The following is a 17,888-nucleotide window of genomic DNA, read 5'->3' on the forward strand; positions in this document are numbered from 1 at the left end:
CTGGGAGTCGAAGTCCACAAGTCATAAAAGGGCCACGTTTGAAGACCCCTGAACTAGATCAATACTTGTGGGAATGAAGGACGCTCCAAAAAACAATAATTTTTAAAAAATGGCCACTGAAAGAGAATCTCTGGATGACCTTTCTACTGCTGCTGCTCTCGTGCCTTAATCCAGGGGTTTCCCAGCTGTTTTTTTTTTTTTTTTTTTAATTTTCATTTCTGTCTTTTTTTTTAATTTTTGAATTGTGTTAGCCCAGGGGTCTTCAAACCTGGCCCTTTTATGACCCGTGGACTTCAACCCTGGGAGTTGAAGTCCACAAGTCATAAAAGGGCCACGTTTAAAAAGCCCTGTGTTAGCCTGTCGATGCGGGCTGTAGTGACCACAGATGTCCACAGGAGGGCAGGCTTTTCCTTCACCACTCTCCAGGCAAGGAGATGCCATGTAAATTTGAAATCTGGTTTAAAAGGCACCAAGCAATAAATAAAAAGCAAAAAATAAAAATAATAGTAGTATAGCCAGCCCTCTACGCACGAGCCCAACATTTCTGTTGCTAAGTGAGACACTGGTTAAGCGCATTTCTCCCCACTTTGTGACCTTTCTGGCCACTGTTGTTAAGTGAATCGCCACATTTGTTAAGTTAGCCACACGGTTGTTAAGCGAATCGGGCTTCCCTCCTTGACTTGGCTTGTCATAAGGTCGCAAAAGGGGATCGCGTGACCCCCCCCCGGGACGCTGCGACCGTCATAAATGTGAGTCAGTTGTCAAGCTTCTAAATTTTGATCACGATGCTGCCAGGGTCATAAGTGTGAAAAACGGCCATAAGTCCCTTTTTTCAGGGCTGTTGTAATGTCGAACGGTCACTAAACAAACTGTTGTTAAGTCGAGGGCTATTTGTAAAAGAGTAATAAGAATAATGGCTGACCTTGGCTCTCTTTACTAGTTGCAATGACTAATAGTGACCACAAGAGGGCAGACTCCCTGGCCTTTACCAGCCACCCTGCTCTTTTGGAGATAACGTTAATTTGTATTTTTATCTTTCATATTATTTCATTTCCAAGTGCTTAGATGTTCTGAGTCTTCATTCTGAGTCTTCACTTGAGATACTCCATCCAGTTTTAGTCGACACGATGTAAAAAAGATGTTGAGACTCTAGAAAAAGGGCAGAGAAGAGCAACAAAAATTATCAAGGGACTGGAGGCTAAAACATATAAGGAACGGTTGCTGGAATTGCTGGTGTGTCTAGTTTAACGAAGAGAAGGACGAGGGGGGACAGGATAGCAGTCTTCCAATATCTCAGGGGCTGCCCCAAAGAAGAGGGAGTCAAGCTATTCTCCAAAGCACCTGAAGGCAGGACAAGAAGCAATGGATGGAAACTAATCAAGGAGAGAAGCAACCTAGAACAGTGATGGCGAACCTTTTAGAGACCGAGTGCCCAAACTGCAACCCAAAACCCACTTATGCATCCTTGGGTGCTGGGTGGGCGTGGCCCATTGGCTGGGCGTGGCTGCGGTGGTAACAGCCGACTGGGTGGGACTAAAAAGTTCAGTCAATCAATTCCAACTTTGCAAGATCTTTTTTTTTCCCGCGAGAAGTTGAAATTGGTTAAGTGAACCTTTTTTTTTTTTGCACATGGCGGCGGAGGCCTAAAGCGAAAAGATTTTATAAAACCCAGCTGAAGGCCTAGGACTGGGGCAATGGCACGCGTGCCCACAGAGAGGGCTCTGAGTGCCACCTCTGGCACCCGTGCCATAGGTTCGCCACCACTGACCTAGAACTAAGGAGAAACTTCCTGACAGAACAATTAACCAGTGGAACAACCTGCCTCCAGAAGCGGTGAATGCTCCAACACTGAATTTTTTTAAAAAGAGACTGGACAGCCATGTGTCTGAAACGGTATAGGGCTTCCTGCCTGAGCAGGGGGTTGGACTAGATGACCTCCAAGTTCCCTTCCAACTCTGCTATTCTATTCCATTCCATTCTATTCTATTCTATTCTACTCTATTCCTATTTCATTCTATATTCTATTCTATTCCATTCCATTCCATCTCTCTTTATTTTATTCTGTTCTATTCCATTCCATTCTATTCTATTCTACTCTATTCCTATTCCATTCCATATTCTATTCTATTCATTCTATTCTATTCCATTCCATTCTTCCAAGCAGAGATGAAATATTTAAGCCTGGGAAAGGCTAAAAATGTCCACAGGCTCAGCTGGCCTTTGCTGACAGGTTAAGTTTAATTTCCACTTTCTATATCCTCTTCACCTTTTTTTTTTCTTTACATTTTATTAGGTCCTTTGGGTGCTGCTTAGAGTAGGGAGGGCCCTGGTGGTGGTAGCAGGAGCAATAATCCTAACACAACTAGGACATTTTTCTTGCAATTCAGCGCTCCGTGCAGTGTTGGTGGAACTATTTTCTGCAGCCGTGGAGCGCAGGAGAGACCAAGTAGAGACACAGGGAGAGAGAGAGAGAGAGAGCAAGCAGGCATAAAGAGAGACAAATCCCTTTTACTTTGAAACTTTTCAATTAGTACGAAAGTCTACCGAAAGGTAACCGAGCTGGAAGAGGAGAGACTGAGGGAGACCCCCCCCCCGCCCTGTGTCAACCCCAACCCCTTTCCAGCTAAGTCCACGTGAACAAACACACTTGGGGCGTGTTAAAGTCACAAGCTGGACTCCACCATACTTGGTGTTCAGTAGTGAACGGGGGTTAAATTCTCACCCAACAGGCTTAGAAAGTCCTTAGCTGACCGATAATAACAATGATCAGAACTGTCTAAGCCAGGGGTAGGCAACCTTGGCTCTTTTAGGACTCGTGGACTTCAACTCCCAGAATTCCTGAGTCAGCCATGCTGAGGGGAAAGGGAGAGGTTTCCAAGCTGAGCCATGCTGGCTGAGGAATTCTGGGAGTTGAAGTCCATGAGTCATAAAGCGGCTTGGGCCTAAGCCAGAGGTAGGCAACCCTGGCTCTTTTATGACTCGTGGACTTCAACTCCCAGAATGCCTCAGCCAGCATGGGGGAACTATGGCCCCCTCATGATTCGTGGACTTCAACTCCCAGAATGCCTCAGCCAGCATGGGGGAACTATGGCCCCCTCATGACTCATGGACTTCAACTCCCAGAATTCCTGAGCCAGCATGGCTCAGCTTGGAAACCTCTCCCTTTCCCCTCAGCATGGCTGGCTCAGGAATTCTGGGAGTTGAAGTCCACGAGTCATGAAGGGGGCCATAGTTCCCCCATGCTGGCTCAGGAATTCTGGGAGTTGAAGTCCACCAGTCATAAAAGAGCGGGGGGGGAGGCAACCTTGGCTCTTTTAGGACTCGTGGACTTCAACTCCCAGAATTCCTGAGTCAGCCATGCTGAGGGGAAAGGGAGAGGTTTCCAAGCTGAGCCATGCTGGCTGAGGAATTCTGGGAGTTGAAGTCCATGAGTCATAAAGCGGCTTGGGCCTAAGCCAGAGGTAGGCAACCCTGGCTCTTTTATGACTCGTGGACTTCAACTCCCAGAATGCCTCAGCCAGCATGGGGGAACTATGGCCCCCTCATGATTCGTGGACTTCAACTCCCAGAATGCCTCAGCCAGCATGGGGGAACTATGGCCCCCTCATGACTCGTGGACTTCAACTCCCAGAATTCCTGAGCCAGCATGGCTCAGCTTGGAAACCTCTCCCTTTCCCCTCAGCATGGCTGGCTCAGGAATTCTGGGAGTTGAAGTCCACGAGTCATGAAGGGGGCCATAGTTCCCTCATGCTGCCTCAGGAATTCTGGGAGTTGAAGTCCACGAGTCATGAAGGGGGCCATAGTTCCCTCATGCTGCCTCAGGAATTCTGGGAGTTGAAGTCCACGAGTCCTAAAAGAGCCAAGGTTGCCTACCCCTGGTCCAAGCAATTGCCCCGTAATTCCTTCCATGTAGCTCAGAGAGAGGCAGGTCAGCCAGGCTGGGGGTGACAGGCTGCCACAACTTGCACAAATGTGCAAAAATCTGGCAAGGGCCGTGAAGGCGAGGAGGGGGTGACCGTGGTCCTTTTTGTGTTTAGTAAACAGCAGGTTCCCCCTTCCCCACCGGCCCAAACGGCTGTAATAAAACATCACGCAAATCTGGCGATGGGGAAATCTTGCGCGCCGTTGGCATTTCAGCTGGATTTTTGAAAAGGGAGGCTGGGATTAAGCAGCACACAGGTGAGTCGGTGGCGCATGACCCTGGCTCACGGCCGCTAGCCCTGGTTTGGAAGAAAGCCAAGTGAAAACCTTCCTGTTTAGCGCCGCGTGCAAGCTGGTTTGGGGGAAGAAGGCCAGGGAATAAGGCCGGGGCAGCGAGGGGCTGGCCTCTGGGCCAGGGAGAGGATGGGAAAGTTTGCAGTGGGGTGCAGTACTGCAGGCCACTTTAGCTGACTGTGTTCAGCAGGACAGCGGTTCAAATCTCACCGGCTCAAGGTTGACTCAGCCTTCCATCCTTCCGGGGTAGGTAAAATGAGGACCCAGATTGTTGGGGGCAATGTAAATATATATATTCATTGCTTACTGGTGTACACCGCTTAGAGAGTGCTTGCACTTAAAGCGGTATATAAATCTCATAAATAAAATAAATAAATAAAACACACAGCCAGGGCAGGCCTCCGCTATGCTGTCCCTGTTAAGCACGCACATACATGCACACATATGTTTGCTTGGCAGCGTTTTGCAATCACGTACGGGCTGAGGAAGAAATCCCGCCAGAAGCCATCCAAGCTGCGAGGCTGGCGGGCAGAGAGAGAGAAAAATAATCTAAAAAGATCTGAGGAGCGAGAAGGGGAATCCAGGCGAAAGGAAGGACGGTGGCTCTCCTTGGTCCGGAGGGGGACACCTGGCCGGTGGAATTGCCTCCCCCTCCCCACAACCCCAGCACAGGTCAGAACCGCCACCTGGTCAACCAAGCAGGGCAGGATTCTCAATCCGAGGGGCTATTCAGATAGATGAGGTTCAGCTTGGGCTCCGGCGTCTGCTCGGCCTGGGGAAGGCGAAGGGAGTTGGCCCGCGTGGCCGGGAGGAAGCCGAGCGTCTGGTCGCTGGCGTTGCCGTGGATGATGGAATCGGCCGAGTCCGTCTCCCCTGGCAGAGACAGGGCGTTCCGGAGGGAGACCCCCGGCCGGGGGCCGCTGTTGGAATTCCTCAGGGAGAGGGAGACGCGGCTGGGCCTGCGTTCCCACGTGCGGGGACAGCAAGGCAGGTACTTGGCCATGGCCCGCTTGAAGTCCCGCATGAAGAGCGGGTAGATGATGGGGTTTGCGGTGCTGTTGCAGTAGCCCAGCCAGGTCAGGATGTCGAAGAAATCGGCCGAAATGCAGTTGCAGACCGCCTGAGAGAGGAGGAGGAGGAGGAGGAGAAGAAGAAGAAGAAGAAGAAGAAGAAGAAGAAGAAGAAGAAGAAGAAGAAGAAGAAGAAGAAGAAGAAGAAGAAGAAGAAGAAGAAGAAGAAGAAGAAGGAAGAGGAGGAGGAGGAGGAGGAGGAGGAGGAGGAGAATGAGAAGAAGGCGAAGAAGAGGAGGAGGAGAAGAACAAGAAGAAGACAGTTTGAGGAGAAGTGAGAGAGAGAAGAAAGACAGAATAAGAGGAGTTGCCGAAGCTCACTTTTTTGCAAATTCAGGCAGTCCTCAATTTACGACCACAACTGAACTCAAAATTTCTGCTGTTAAGCGAGACATTGTTCACTGAGCTTTGCCCCATTTTATGACCTTTCTTACCGGCGTTGTTAAGTGGATTACAGTTGTTAACCCAAAGGTGCTTTTTCAGGAGGCAACTGGACTTTGAAGGCGTTTCACTTCTCACCCAAGAAGCTTCCTCAGTTCTGACTGGATGGTGGGGAATGGAAGGATATATGTTCCTTGCAGACAGCTGGTCATTTGCATCCTTTTAGAGGGTTGTTGAGGCCACTTGGAGGTTTATCTGTGACTTAAGGATCACCTGAGTGGTGCAAACGTGTGTTGAGCCTTCATCCTTTCAACAATCCCAAGAAGGCTCCCCACCTATTTGCACCACTCAGGTGACCCTGAGGACACAAGTAAACCTCCAAGTGGCCTCAACAACCCTCTAAAAGGATGCAAACGACCAGCTGTCTGCAAAGGAGTATAAATCCTTCCCCTCCCCACCATCCAGTCAGAGCTGAAGAAGCTTCTGAGATGAGAAGCGAAACATCTTCAAAGAAAAACAAGAAAGTCCAGTGGCCTCGTGAAAACAACACCTTTGGGACACCCATGGCCTGGATGACGGAGAATCTCCATAGAGCAGTTGTTAAGTTAGTAACACAGGTTGTTAAGTGAATCTGGGTTCCCCATTGGCTGCTTGTCAAAAAAGGGGATCATGTGACCCCAAGACACTGCAACCGTCATAAGTATGAGTCAAGCGTCTGAATTTTGATCACGTGACTCTGGTGGTGCTGTGACGATTGTGTGAAAAACAGTCATCTGTCATTATGCCGATGCTACCATCCACCACATACAATCGCCGTTGAGCGGTCAGTAAACTGTTGTAAGCCGAGGACTAATTGTAAATCTACCAGGGGTTGGAACAGATGAGGACAATCGTCTTCCCCGACTGCTTTTTCTAACAACGCATCGCTTCTAGAGAATTCAACTTCCCCCTCGTGCTTTTGAGCACCTTTCACTCATGCAAGGGAAAAAAAAAGGGGGGGGGAGGAAACACTTTATGAATAAAAATAACTTTTGTGACTGGAGTAAAAGGAATAAAAATATCCAGAGCCACGTGAAGATTTAAACTTGAATTTCCAGGATCACAAGGAGATGCCAAGAAATGGGAGATGATTGGAGCTGATGGGACTCCCACTTTCCCTCCTGCCCCCCCACCCCAGGTTCCCTATCCTCCCTCTGCCCCCTTGCAACCTTCTCTGGGGGGGCAGAGTGTGCCCCTGGAGTGCTTACCTGGGCCATGTTGCAGACGAAGAAGGGCAACCAAGCCACAAAGAACATGCCCAGAAGAATGCCCAGGGTCAGGCTGGCCTTCAGGGCCCGTCGGCTGTGCTTGTTGGCAAACTTCCGGTTATCGCTCACCCCACTGGCCTGGCCCTGATCTCCGGGAACCTGTGAAGAGCCCCCAAAGCAGAAGGAAGTCAAGACACCTTTGGAAAAGGGGTGGGCCCAGATGCCCCAAACTGGGACTCGGCGGAGGGCTGGCGATGCCAGGGAGATACCCAGCTATTGGAACTGGGGGGGGGGGGCTGGGAAGCCAGGATGTGGCCCTTTTAAAGCAGCTGGAAAGGAACTTCCTTTCCCGCCCATCCCCGCATCCCCCCCACACAGTAGAAAAGAATCAGTCCTGGGGGAGCCATTGGGGGCTTTCCTGGCAAACTCAACTGGCAGGTTTTCGGGCTTATAGGACACACAGCCAGCCAAGATCAACCTGGTTTTGAAGCTTAGTGTGTGGATAGCCAAGATTTTGTGGGGCAGGGGATTCTTTGCAAAGACCCCCATTTAGATAGATGTGTGTGTGTGTGTGTGTGTGTGTGTGTGAGAGAGAGAGAGAGAGAGAGAGAGAGAGAGAGAGAGAGAGAGAGAGAGAGAGAGAGAAGTAGATATAGGTAGATAGGTAGGTAGAGAGAAGTAGATATAGGTAGGTAGGTAGATGATAGAAGTAGATAAAGTAGATAAAGATAGGTAGATAGGATAGAAAGAGATTAGATAGGATAGATAAAGATTAGATAGAGATAGAGAGATAAGTAGATAGAGATAAATAGATGACAGGTAGATGATAGAAGTTGATAAAGTAGATAGAGATAGGTAGGATAGAGATTAGATAGGATAGATAAAAAAGATGACAGAGATAGATAGGATAGATAAAAGATAGATTAGATAAATGATTGATAGATGATAGATAGATACCGAGAGATGATAGAAAGATGATGAAAGATAAATGATAGTGATGATAGATAAAAGATAAATTGATATATCTAGATACATGGTTGTGTGAGATGATAGAATAGATAGAGATAATGATATTGATGATAAAGGATATACAGTACATGGATGCTAGACGATAGATAAATGATAAAGACATGATAAGTGAAAGACGTGGATTAGATAGCTGTGACAGTAGATGATAGATGATAGATAAATTGATATAGATCCATAGAGGTGAGAGACGATAGAAGAGGCAAGGATAGATGATAAAGCCGAGGTGGCGCAGCAGTTAGAGTGCAGTATTGCAGGCCACTTTAGCTGACTGTGTTCAGCAGGTCAGCGGTTCAAATCTCACCGGCTCAAGGTTGACTCAGCCTTCCATCCTTCCGGGGTAGGTCAAATGAGGACCCAGATTGTTGGGGGCAATGTAAATATTATATATACATTGTATTATATATTATATATACAATATATATACATTGCTTACTGGTGTACACTGCTTAGAGAGTGCTTGCACTTAAAGCGGTATATAAGTCTCATAAATAAATAAAATAAATAAATAAAATAAATAAATGACAGGGAGAGGTGAGGGATAAAAGACACAGAGAGAAATGAGATAGAGAAAGGCATGATAGATAAACGGCAGGTAGATGTAAGGTAGGCCCAATCTTGCATGGGAATTCTGGGAATTGGAAGTCCACAGGTTGCCAAGGTTGGGGACCCCTGAGGTAGACAGACAGAAATGACCTCCCACACTGGGGTCACACCTCCTTTCAGCCAGCCGAGCCAAGCCCTCCCCCATTAACACCCCCCCCCCCCCCGTCTCTCAACGACCTCCGACCCTCCCAAGCCAGGGTGAGGCTGGCCAGCCCGGCACCCCCTCTCCCTCCCCCCCCAGGCTGGGGAAGGGCTGAGCAGCTTCGGGACTCCCGAGGCGCCCCCAAAGGGAGCCCGTCAGCCGGGGAGCCTCTTGCCCCCGGGACGGTGCCCGGCGGGGTCCCCCCTGAAGCGGGGGCCTGACTTTGGGGAGGGGGCTGAGGGGAGCTCCCACCCGGGTGAGGGGGGCTTCCGAGGGTCCTCGCTGCTGACACTGGGGAGGAACCAGGAGCCTCAGTGTCCTTTTGGGATGTTTGTTTTTCCTCCCCTCTCGGCTTTTGCTGAATTTGGGGGCTTTTTCCCCTTTGCCCCCCCTCAGGAAAATCCCCCCCCCCTTCCTGCCATCTTCTTTTACCCGGCTCCCTTAAAGCAGATCCAACTTGGCTTCCTTTTTAGAGCTCCTCATTTCCAAGAGGAGGAACTAACCCGGGAAGCGTCTCCAATTCATTTCAATCCCCCCCACACCCTTTATCAAAAATGAGGGGGTTTGTCCCCCCCCTTTTTTTTTCTTTTTTCTTTCACCTGGGGTGGGAGGAAAAAAAACTAAGTGGGTTTTAGAAGCCTTTTAAATGGGGATTTTCAGGTGCAAAGATTCCAAGTCTGATAGCCGAGGAGCAAAAAACGCAGGAGTTTTCCTCACGGCTTTACAACTCTCTAGTTATCAGCGAAATGGAGCTTCTCTGGGCAGGGGCAGGCTACCTTAAGGCTGGCGTTATTGGAAATTTCGCTTCCATTTTGGGAGGTGGGAGGCTGATTGCATAGTCTCAGCGGCTGACCTGGTCGTCTTCAGATAAGGAAATATCTTATAAAATCCAGAAAGAGTTTAGACACTGGATTTTATTCCAGAGATCAATGGACAAGTGTCATTCAATCTTGATCTGCTGAAGCTAAGGGACCTTGGAGGTCTTCTAATCCAGCCCTCTGCTGAAATAGCGAGCCTTTTTCTGAAAAGGCGTTTTCAGTCCAACCAACATCACAATTAAATTGTGATCTTGGTACCTTGCTGCTAATTAAATAAACTCAGCTTTATTAAAGATTGGTCACTGAAAATAATTCTGACTTCTCACATAGCTTTTTAAGGTTTCTAACCCACCCACCCCGGAAATATCACAATTAATTTATTAACCTCTTATAATATTGTGTATATTTGAATGCTTTAATGTTGTTTTTTTATGGTTTTATTCACTGCTCAGAGTTGCCTCGCAGGTGTGTAAACCTGATAAATAAGATCTTTTCTGAGACTGCCAGGGTTTTTCAAGTTCATTTGTTAAAAATAAATCAGCAGCAGATTGCTGTAAAAAACTGCATTGAACAAACTTCTATTTGTCATCCTCCAAAACGAAACAATTTAGACAATTGCCTCATCTTGATAACTTGGAAAATTGGATTCAATTTCTCCATTTTTTCCTCAAAAACTAAAGAAAAAAAGAAAGAGAGAGAGAGAGAGAGAGAGAGAGAGAGAGAGAGAAAGAAAGAAAGAAAGAAAGAAAGAAAATGATCCAAGCCAAAAATCAGCAACTAATTATTTGCACTGACTAAGAACGAGGAGGAAGTAAGAGTTCTAAAAACCCCATCTTAGAATTTAAATGCAATTACAATTATGTTCTTTTTTTCTCCTCCTGCAGGCTATAGAGTAAATTAGAGGCAATTACTGCAAAGTTAAATTACTTGGCGCGTATGATTCTTTACCACCTTCTTAGTGATGGAATTGTAGGTCCCATTCTAGAAAATTCTAATTTCTAAAGTTCTAAAAAAAGGAGGCATCGGCCCTGACATACATTTGAATCAGGAACGGCAAGAACTGAATTTAAATGTTGGAGGATTTGAACAACCTTTGGTGATCCTATTAAGGTTGACTTTGCATAAAATGTTGATCAACTTATTATTAGTTAGCGAGGAATAGGCCACCATGTTAATAATGGCTGTACTATTCCTTTTTTTTACAGCTCTTCTAAAAGATGTTGCTGTATTATGGATCTTGTGATAGTTATTTGGAAATTGACAAGAGTTCGCAGTTAAATATACCTAAAAGAGTTCCAGTATTTCTCTGGTTATCCCTCTACATCCTGGTTTACATATGGCACTGTATCATAGTTTAATCCTCATTCAATAATCCCTAGTTAACTAAGTTTGCCTGTGCTATAAACCGTGGTTTATAAATCACCATGCTGAATTCCAAGTGCTAAACCAATGACATTAAGGCTTCATGATTTAACTTGTCAAACTTAGCTTCATTAGAGCTTATTTTTGTGTAAACAATGAAGGAATTATAGCCTGAATGTTCTAGGTTAAGTAGGTGGATTTCTGATTTATTTCTTCAAGCACTGGATAGTGGTTGAGAAGTTCCCATTTATTTTTTTTAGATGTACATCTTGGGAGGAAAAATGAACATGCCTGTGGCCTAAAGATTTGGACATCAAAGCTGAAAAAAAGAGGGTTTAAAACTCCTGGAATACCTATGAAGCTTCTGGAAAATGTGTCATTTGAAGAAAATATCAAAGAAACTGCAGAGAAATTGTAAGTTATAGTTTATCACCTTGGTATGATTGATACCTTTCTTTCTCAGAGGCTCTCAAAGACAATACAGTTAGACTGCACGTTAGCATTATTCCACAGGCCCCGGGGGACAGTTAGCTTTTGCACCCCCAAGGACTAGAAACTTAGTCTGCCGTTTTGTTTTTGCCCCTTAATATTTAAAAGGGAGTTTTTTGGCAAGCCGGCCTTATGCTGCCGGAGTCCTGGTGTCCTTTTCCTTCCTAACAAGCTGCTTGGTGACTAAACGATATTAGCTAATTAAGTTTCATTATGCTGGGAACATTTGTCTTTCTTCCCACCCACCCCCACCCCCCCTTTCCTCTCCTGGGGGGGAGAGCTCCAGAGATTTTCCCATGCCAGGAGAAAAATAAGATTATATGTTATTCATCCAAGCTGGCTCCGTTGGTCCACTTCTTCCAAGGCAAAAAATCCTGCTGGCGTATTATTTAATTTCCCGCCAGCTTAAGTGCCTATTGAACTCTGCAAAGGGGTTTAATTAGATTTTTTCAGAGGGAGGGAAGGTGAACCTGCCAAAGACTTGGAAGGTAAAATGGCTAGTACCCTTCTAAGCCAGGTATCGGGGTTTTCTTCCGCCAGGGATAGGAGAGAGGCATTTCCCGGGAAGGACAGTGCGAGGGGTCTGTGAGGATGCTGGGCTTTGTGCTGGTTGGCAGGGAGGGAAGGATGGGGCCTGTAGTCAGATGTGCTTGGAAAGCACCAAAAACAGGCTAAAATTCCACTTTCCTTCCAGCCAATGGGATTCTGGAGAATGGCAGACTGTTTGAGGCACGGATGCTAGACAAGTCCTGACCTCTGTTTCAATAACTTTTGCAGAAGCAGCTGTGTGCAGCTATGGACATCAGTTAGAGAATCTGGGTTAGAGTGCAGTACTGCAGGCCACTTTAGCTGACTGTGTTCAGCAGGTCAGCGGTTCAAATCTCACCGGCTCAAGGTGAACTCCGCCTTCCATCTTTCCGGGGTAGGTAAAATGAGGACCCAGATTGTTGGGGGCAATGTCATATATATATATATATATATATATATATATATATATATATATATATATATATATATATATGTATATGTATGTATATATACATACACATACATACACACATTGCTTACTGGTGTACACCGCTTAGAGAGTGCTTGCACTTAAAGCGGTATAGAAGTCTCATAAATAAATAAAACCCTCCAGACTGCCTTAATGTCCCTTCTGGACTGGGCCAGCCCCATTGTCTACGGAACTCCATTTTATCCCTTGAGGACGGGGGAGATTTTTTTTTTTTTTTTTTTTTGCAGCAAACGGCCACTTTTCCCTGGTGGGTTTGCAAAGGAGTTGCTACTGTCTCCCCACCTCTTATCCTGACCGGCAGGTAGACTGGCCTTGAAGGAGAGGATCTGCAGGCGGCACCCACCCAGGACCCGAATTCAGTTCTTGTGCAGCTTTAGTTCCTTGGCTGCGTCGGGGAAGCAATTAAGAGTCATTCTGTGCTTCCCCCCCTAGCTGAGCAGTTGCTCCCTGCCTACTCACACATGGCACAAGGTGGTGGGTGGATTACTGGAGGGGGGGAAACAGGCCTGGCGCTGATATTCCCCCCCCCTTCTTCTAAGGAACAGTTCATCTCCACCTCTGCTCGTTTTATTTTGAGAATTGCAGATACACTGTGGAGGACAAGCGAGTGAAAGGGTCCAGACATGGCCCCTTCCCCAAATTCCTGAATTAGAAGCCTTTTAAATGGGGATTTTCAGGTGCAAAGATTCCAGCTCCGATAGGTTTTTCTCATGGCTTTACAAGTCTGTATTATCAGCAAAGTGGAGCTTCTCTGAACAAGGGCAGGCTACCTTAAAGCCGGCGTTTTTGGAAATTTCAGTTCCATTTTGGGAGGCATGAGGCTGGTAGCATGGTCTCGGCGGCTGACCTGGTCATCTTCAGATAAGGAAATATCTGAAGATATTGGACACTGGATTTTATTCCAGAGATCAATGGACAAGTGTCACTCAATCTTAATCTACTGAAGCTGTGGCCAAATCTTCCCACATTGTAGCGCTGCCCTCTTGTGGCTACCCAGAGATTTGTGCTTCTATCTAATGCAGGGGTTCTCCACCTGTGGGTCGGGACCCCATTTGGGGTCGAACGACCATTTCACGGGGGTCGCCAAGCAAGGCTGTCCGCCATTTTTTTCCCATTTTCTTTGGCCAGGCCCCTGGCACCCGGTGATGTATAAGTGGTTGGGGGTCACCACAACATGGGGAACTGTATTATGGGGTCGCGGCATTAGAAAGGTTGAGAACCACTGATCTAATGCAATGATGGCGAACCTTTTAGAGACCGAGTGCCCAAACTGCAACCCAAAACCGATTTATGCATGGTCGGTGCCGGGTGGGTGTGGCCCATTGGCTGGGTGTGGCCAATTTGGGGTGTGTGGCCCATTGGATAGGCGTGGCTGCAGTGGTAACGGCCGACTGGGTGGGACTAAAAAGTTCAATCAATCAATCCCAACTTTGCAAGATCTTTTTTTTCCCGCGAGAAGTTGAAATTGACTGATTGATTGAACCTTTTTTTTTTTGCACACGGCGGCGGAGGCCTAAAGCGAAAAGGTTTTATAAAATCCAGCTGAAGGCCTAGGACTGGGATGATGGCTCGCGTGCCCACAGAGAGGGCTCTGAGTGCCGCCTCTGGCACCCATGCCATAGGTTCGCCACCACTGATCTAAAGGATGTAAAACTGCTTTATGCGTCTCCAACCTCATTCATGAGAATGCAGTATAGTTATAACTGATACCTCGTCTGCAGGCTGGGTGTTTTCCCAGAAGTGGCATCTGCTTTTTAGAAATTAGTCACCAGGGGCCGTGCCTTGCCTTCTCCCTAACCTTTTCCATCAAAATTGGCGGTGCTGTTTGGCTGCCCTCTCCAAAATAAATGTTTGTAACCTCTTTCTTCGGCACCCCTGGGGTGTTTAATTTGTGGAGGGGGTGCAGTTGGCAGCATCGCACAGGGAGACTAATAGCAGGGCCTAATTAGAAAGGGAAAGTCATCCCCAGAACGTGGACTCATGTAGAGTCCAGTGGCTTTCTACGTGTACAGTAGAAAGTGGGTGCGCAACTGAAACTGTTGAATTTGGGAAGAAAACAACGGTTTCCAAATTAATACACATACACACTGCTTTAAGAAAGGTTTCGTTTGCAGCCTTTGTTAAAGCTGCAGAAAAAAATTATTTTTCATTTCTCTCTCTCTCTTTTTTTTTTTTTGCCCAATTCTCCTTCAATTCAATACACGAGAAGCTGCTTTTGGCTGTCTATTTTTCTTAAACGAGGAGAAAATCTTGATTAAATGCTCATTCAATCGGACTTGAGGGTCTGGCAGTTCTATTGGTTATATAATGTGCCCATTGCACAGCTTGCTATGCTAAGTCCAAAATACACCAAACACATTGAAAATGGGGCAGAAAAACAGAAGCCACGTGGGTAGCAGGAAGAAAACCCATTTTTGAGGAAGAGGACAGATATTTATTTATTTATGAGACTTATATACCGCTTTAAGTGCAAGCACTCTCTAAGCGGTATACACCAGTAAGCAATGTATATATATATATATTTACATTGCCCCCAACAATCTGGGTCCTCATTTTACCTACCCCGGAAGGATGGAAGGCTGAGTCAACCTTGAGCCGGTGAGATTTGAACCGCTGACCTGCTGAACACAGTCAGCTAAAGTGGCCTGCAGTACTGCACTTTAACTGCTGCGCCACCTCGGCTCTATGGACCCAGAGATAACCTAATTTTCCACGGCCTCTGAGGGATGCAGTGGTAACGGTACCCATGCCTAGCAAGTGAAGGAAAATGTTTGGAAATATCACTGTCTCTCTGAGCATGCATGGAGTTAATTCATCCCTCCGGAGCAAATCACATGATGTGTTAATTCCCCAGGACAATCAACCAGCCCATCTCTCCACCTGGGAATAACACTGTTCTGGACTGCCGTTGCATTTACCTGTTGAATTTGTTCACTGATGGGCTTGTTGTTAGTGAGGGACGCTACCTGGAGAGCCTGTTTCCGCGCAGCCAGCAGGATCCGGCAGTAGGTGAACAAGATGGCCACCGAGGGGAGGAAGAAGGTCAGGCCGGACGCGATGAGGGCGTAAGGCAAGCTGACCAGCAGACGGCACTGCTCCTCTTCCAGCTGCAGGGTGGCGTTGAGCGGGTGGCGGTCAAACTCCATCTTGTGCCAGCCCATTTTGATGGGCAGGAAGGACACCAAGGCAGCCAGCGTCCAGGTGGCCAGGATGAGCCAAAAGGCCCGGCCGGAGGTCATCCGCAGCTTGTACTTGAGCGGGGAGATGATCAGCAGGTAGCGGTCCAGGCTGATGACGCACAGGTTGAGAATGGAGGCGCTGGTGCACATGACGTCGAAGGAGAACCAGACGGAGCAGAAGGCACCGTCCAGCACCCAGCGCCCGTAGAGCTGGTTCAGCATGGCCGGGGGCATGACCACCAGGCCCACCATCAGGTCGGAGAGGAAGAGGGACACCAGGAAGAAGTTGGATGTGTTGCGCAGAAACCGCTGGCTGAAGATGAGAAGGATGAGGGCGAAGTTGCCCACCATGGTCAGGAGGATGATGAAGCAGAGGAAGGCGGCTGTCCAGGCACTGCCACGCAGCCGAGGCTCCTGCCCCATCAGGCTGGCGTTGAGGCTCTCCGGCTGCCCATCCATGGGGGGGAGTGACACCCTCGGCATAGGGAAGACCGGGCGCCAGGCTGAGTGATCACTGCGCTCTCTGTCTCTTTCACTCTTCCTTGCTAGGAAACTGGGGACCCCCCTGCTCTCTGTTCGTTGGGGTGTCCCCACCGTCCCTCATCCTGGGCGGCTGGCAGCCCTTCCCCATCTCCTACCTGTAGCGTTTCAGTTCTCTTAGAGAAGGAAAAATACGAGGAGAAAGCAAAGCAGCAGCAGCTGCAGTCTCTGCTCGCCTTCTCCGCCTGCCCTGCTCGCCTTGCCAGGCTGGCGGGTTGGCGTCGCAAGTGCCTCTCCCCTTCCCCTTCTGGAAGGGCACCGAGACCTCCCTGGAGACGCAGAGCAGGGATCTTTTTCGGCAAGCCGCTCGGTTGGCGGTGGGGAGCCAAGCAGGTGGTGTGCCGGAGAAGGAAGGAAGGAGAGTCAATCTGGACCTTTCAGCTGACTCTCGCTCGCTCGCTCGCTCGGAACAGTTTGGCAGGGCGAAAATGCTGTGGGTGGTGGGTGGAGGGCGGGAATCCCATGGAGGAAGCGAACTGGGGCTGGGGGCTCTGCCCATTCAGGAGTGCCACTTGGGGAGGGGGAGCAGTGGCCAAGGAATTTGGAGAGCGAGGAGCACGCCAGTCAAGTAACACCAGGAATAAAAATTAAAAGTAGGGAATAGGCGTGATTTGGCCAGGCTGGCTGAAGATGAGAAGGATGAGGGCGAAGTTGCCCACCATGGTCAGGAGGATGATGAAGCAGAGGAAGGCGGCTGTCCAGGCACTGCCACGCAGCCGAGGCTCCTGCCCCATCAGGCTGGCGTTGAGGCGCTCCGGCTGCCCATCCATGGGGGGGGAGTGACACCCTCGGATAGGGAAGACCGGGCGCCAGGCTGAGTGATCACTGTGCTCTCTGGCTCTTTCACTCTTCCTTGCTAGGAAACTGGGGACCCCCCTGCTCTCTGTCCACCTATTTTGTGGGTGGCCAGGTGGGCATCTGTGCACATGGTGGATGCTGAGGGACGCTGGCATCTCCTTTGCCACCTCAAACGTTCCCCTAAATTCAAGCCAAATAATTGCATTTGTTTTTTGAGAGAGAGAGAGAGAGAGAGCTTCCATGTCAAAAAGAAAGAAAAAACATATTTTCCATGAAGTTGGAGGCGTGGGCATGAGGTATGCTAAAGTGTGGAGCTGCCTTGTCCAGTGATTGTCTACCTGTGGATAATTTTAGATTATGGGCCGCTTGAGTGCATTTTGCTGGCGGTGGCCTGGGCCTTGATGGGATCCAGCCAGCCCCTCGCTCCCCATTTGGTTCTTGGCCTGTGCTGCCCCCTCCTCCTCCTCCTCCTCCTCCTCCTCCTCCTCCTCCTCCTCCTCCTCTTCTCCTCACCAGCAGCCACCCATGCTCTCTTTCTAACTACAAGCAGTTCTCAACTTACAACAGCATTGAAAAAAGTGACTGATGGCAGTTTTCACACTTACGACCGTTGCAGCATCCCCAGGGTCATATGACCAAAATTCAGAGGCTTGGCTCCTGGCATGTACTTATGACGGTTGCAGTGTCCCGGGGTCACCTTCTGACCGGCACAGTCAATGGGGAAAGCCTGATTCACTTCATAACCGTGTTACTAACTTAACAATCGCAGTGACTCACTTAACAACGGTGGAAAGAAAGATCGCAAGATGGGGCAAAACTCACCCGCTGTCGTCTCGCTTAGCGGCAGAATGGTTGGCTCAATTGTGGCCGTTAAGTGGAGGATTACCTGTACAGACCTGAACCCGCAGCCTTTCCATCTGCTGTTTTGCAACACACACACCCCTTTGCAGGAGACAGAAGCCTCAGCGGGGGGGGGCACCAAGCTCACCTGTGGCCC

The 17,888-nt window shown here is 48.3% G+C and overlaps 1 protein-coding gene across 1 annotated transcript; it reads right to left on the bottom strand.

Moving 5' to 3' along the window:
• Positions 1-3,790: 3,790 nt before the first annotated feature.
• HTR6 (5-hydroxytryptamine receptor 6) lies at positions 3,791-16,512 on the bottom strand. The gene is made up of 3 exons (XM_039355013.1): positions 15,293-16,512; positions 6,914-7,072; positions 3,791-5,335 (listed from the first exon to the last, which is right to left on the bottom strand). The coding sequence occupies exons 1-3, from the start codon at positions 16,034-16,036 to the stop codon at positions 4,928-4,930; spliced, it is 1,311 nt and encodes a 436-aa protein (XP_039210947.1). The 5' UTR covers positions 16,037-16,512; the 3' UTR covers positions 3,791-4,927.
• Between the last annotated feature and the right edge of the window lie 1,376 nt (positions 16,513-17,888).

This window comes from Crotalus tigris, unplaced genomic scaffold (genome assembly GCF_016545835.1).
Source record: "Crotalus tigris isolate CLP2741 ecotype Arizona unplaced genomic scaffold, ASM1654583v1 scf7180000018590.67127310178:1205815, whole genome shotgun sequence".
Lineage (NCBI taxonomy): Eukaryota > Metazoa > Chordata > Lepidosauria > Squamata > Viperidae > Crotalus > Crotalus tigris.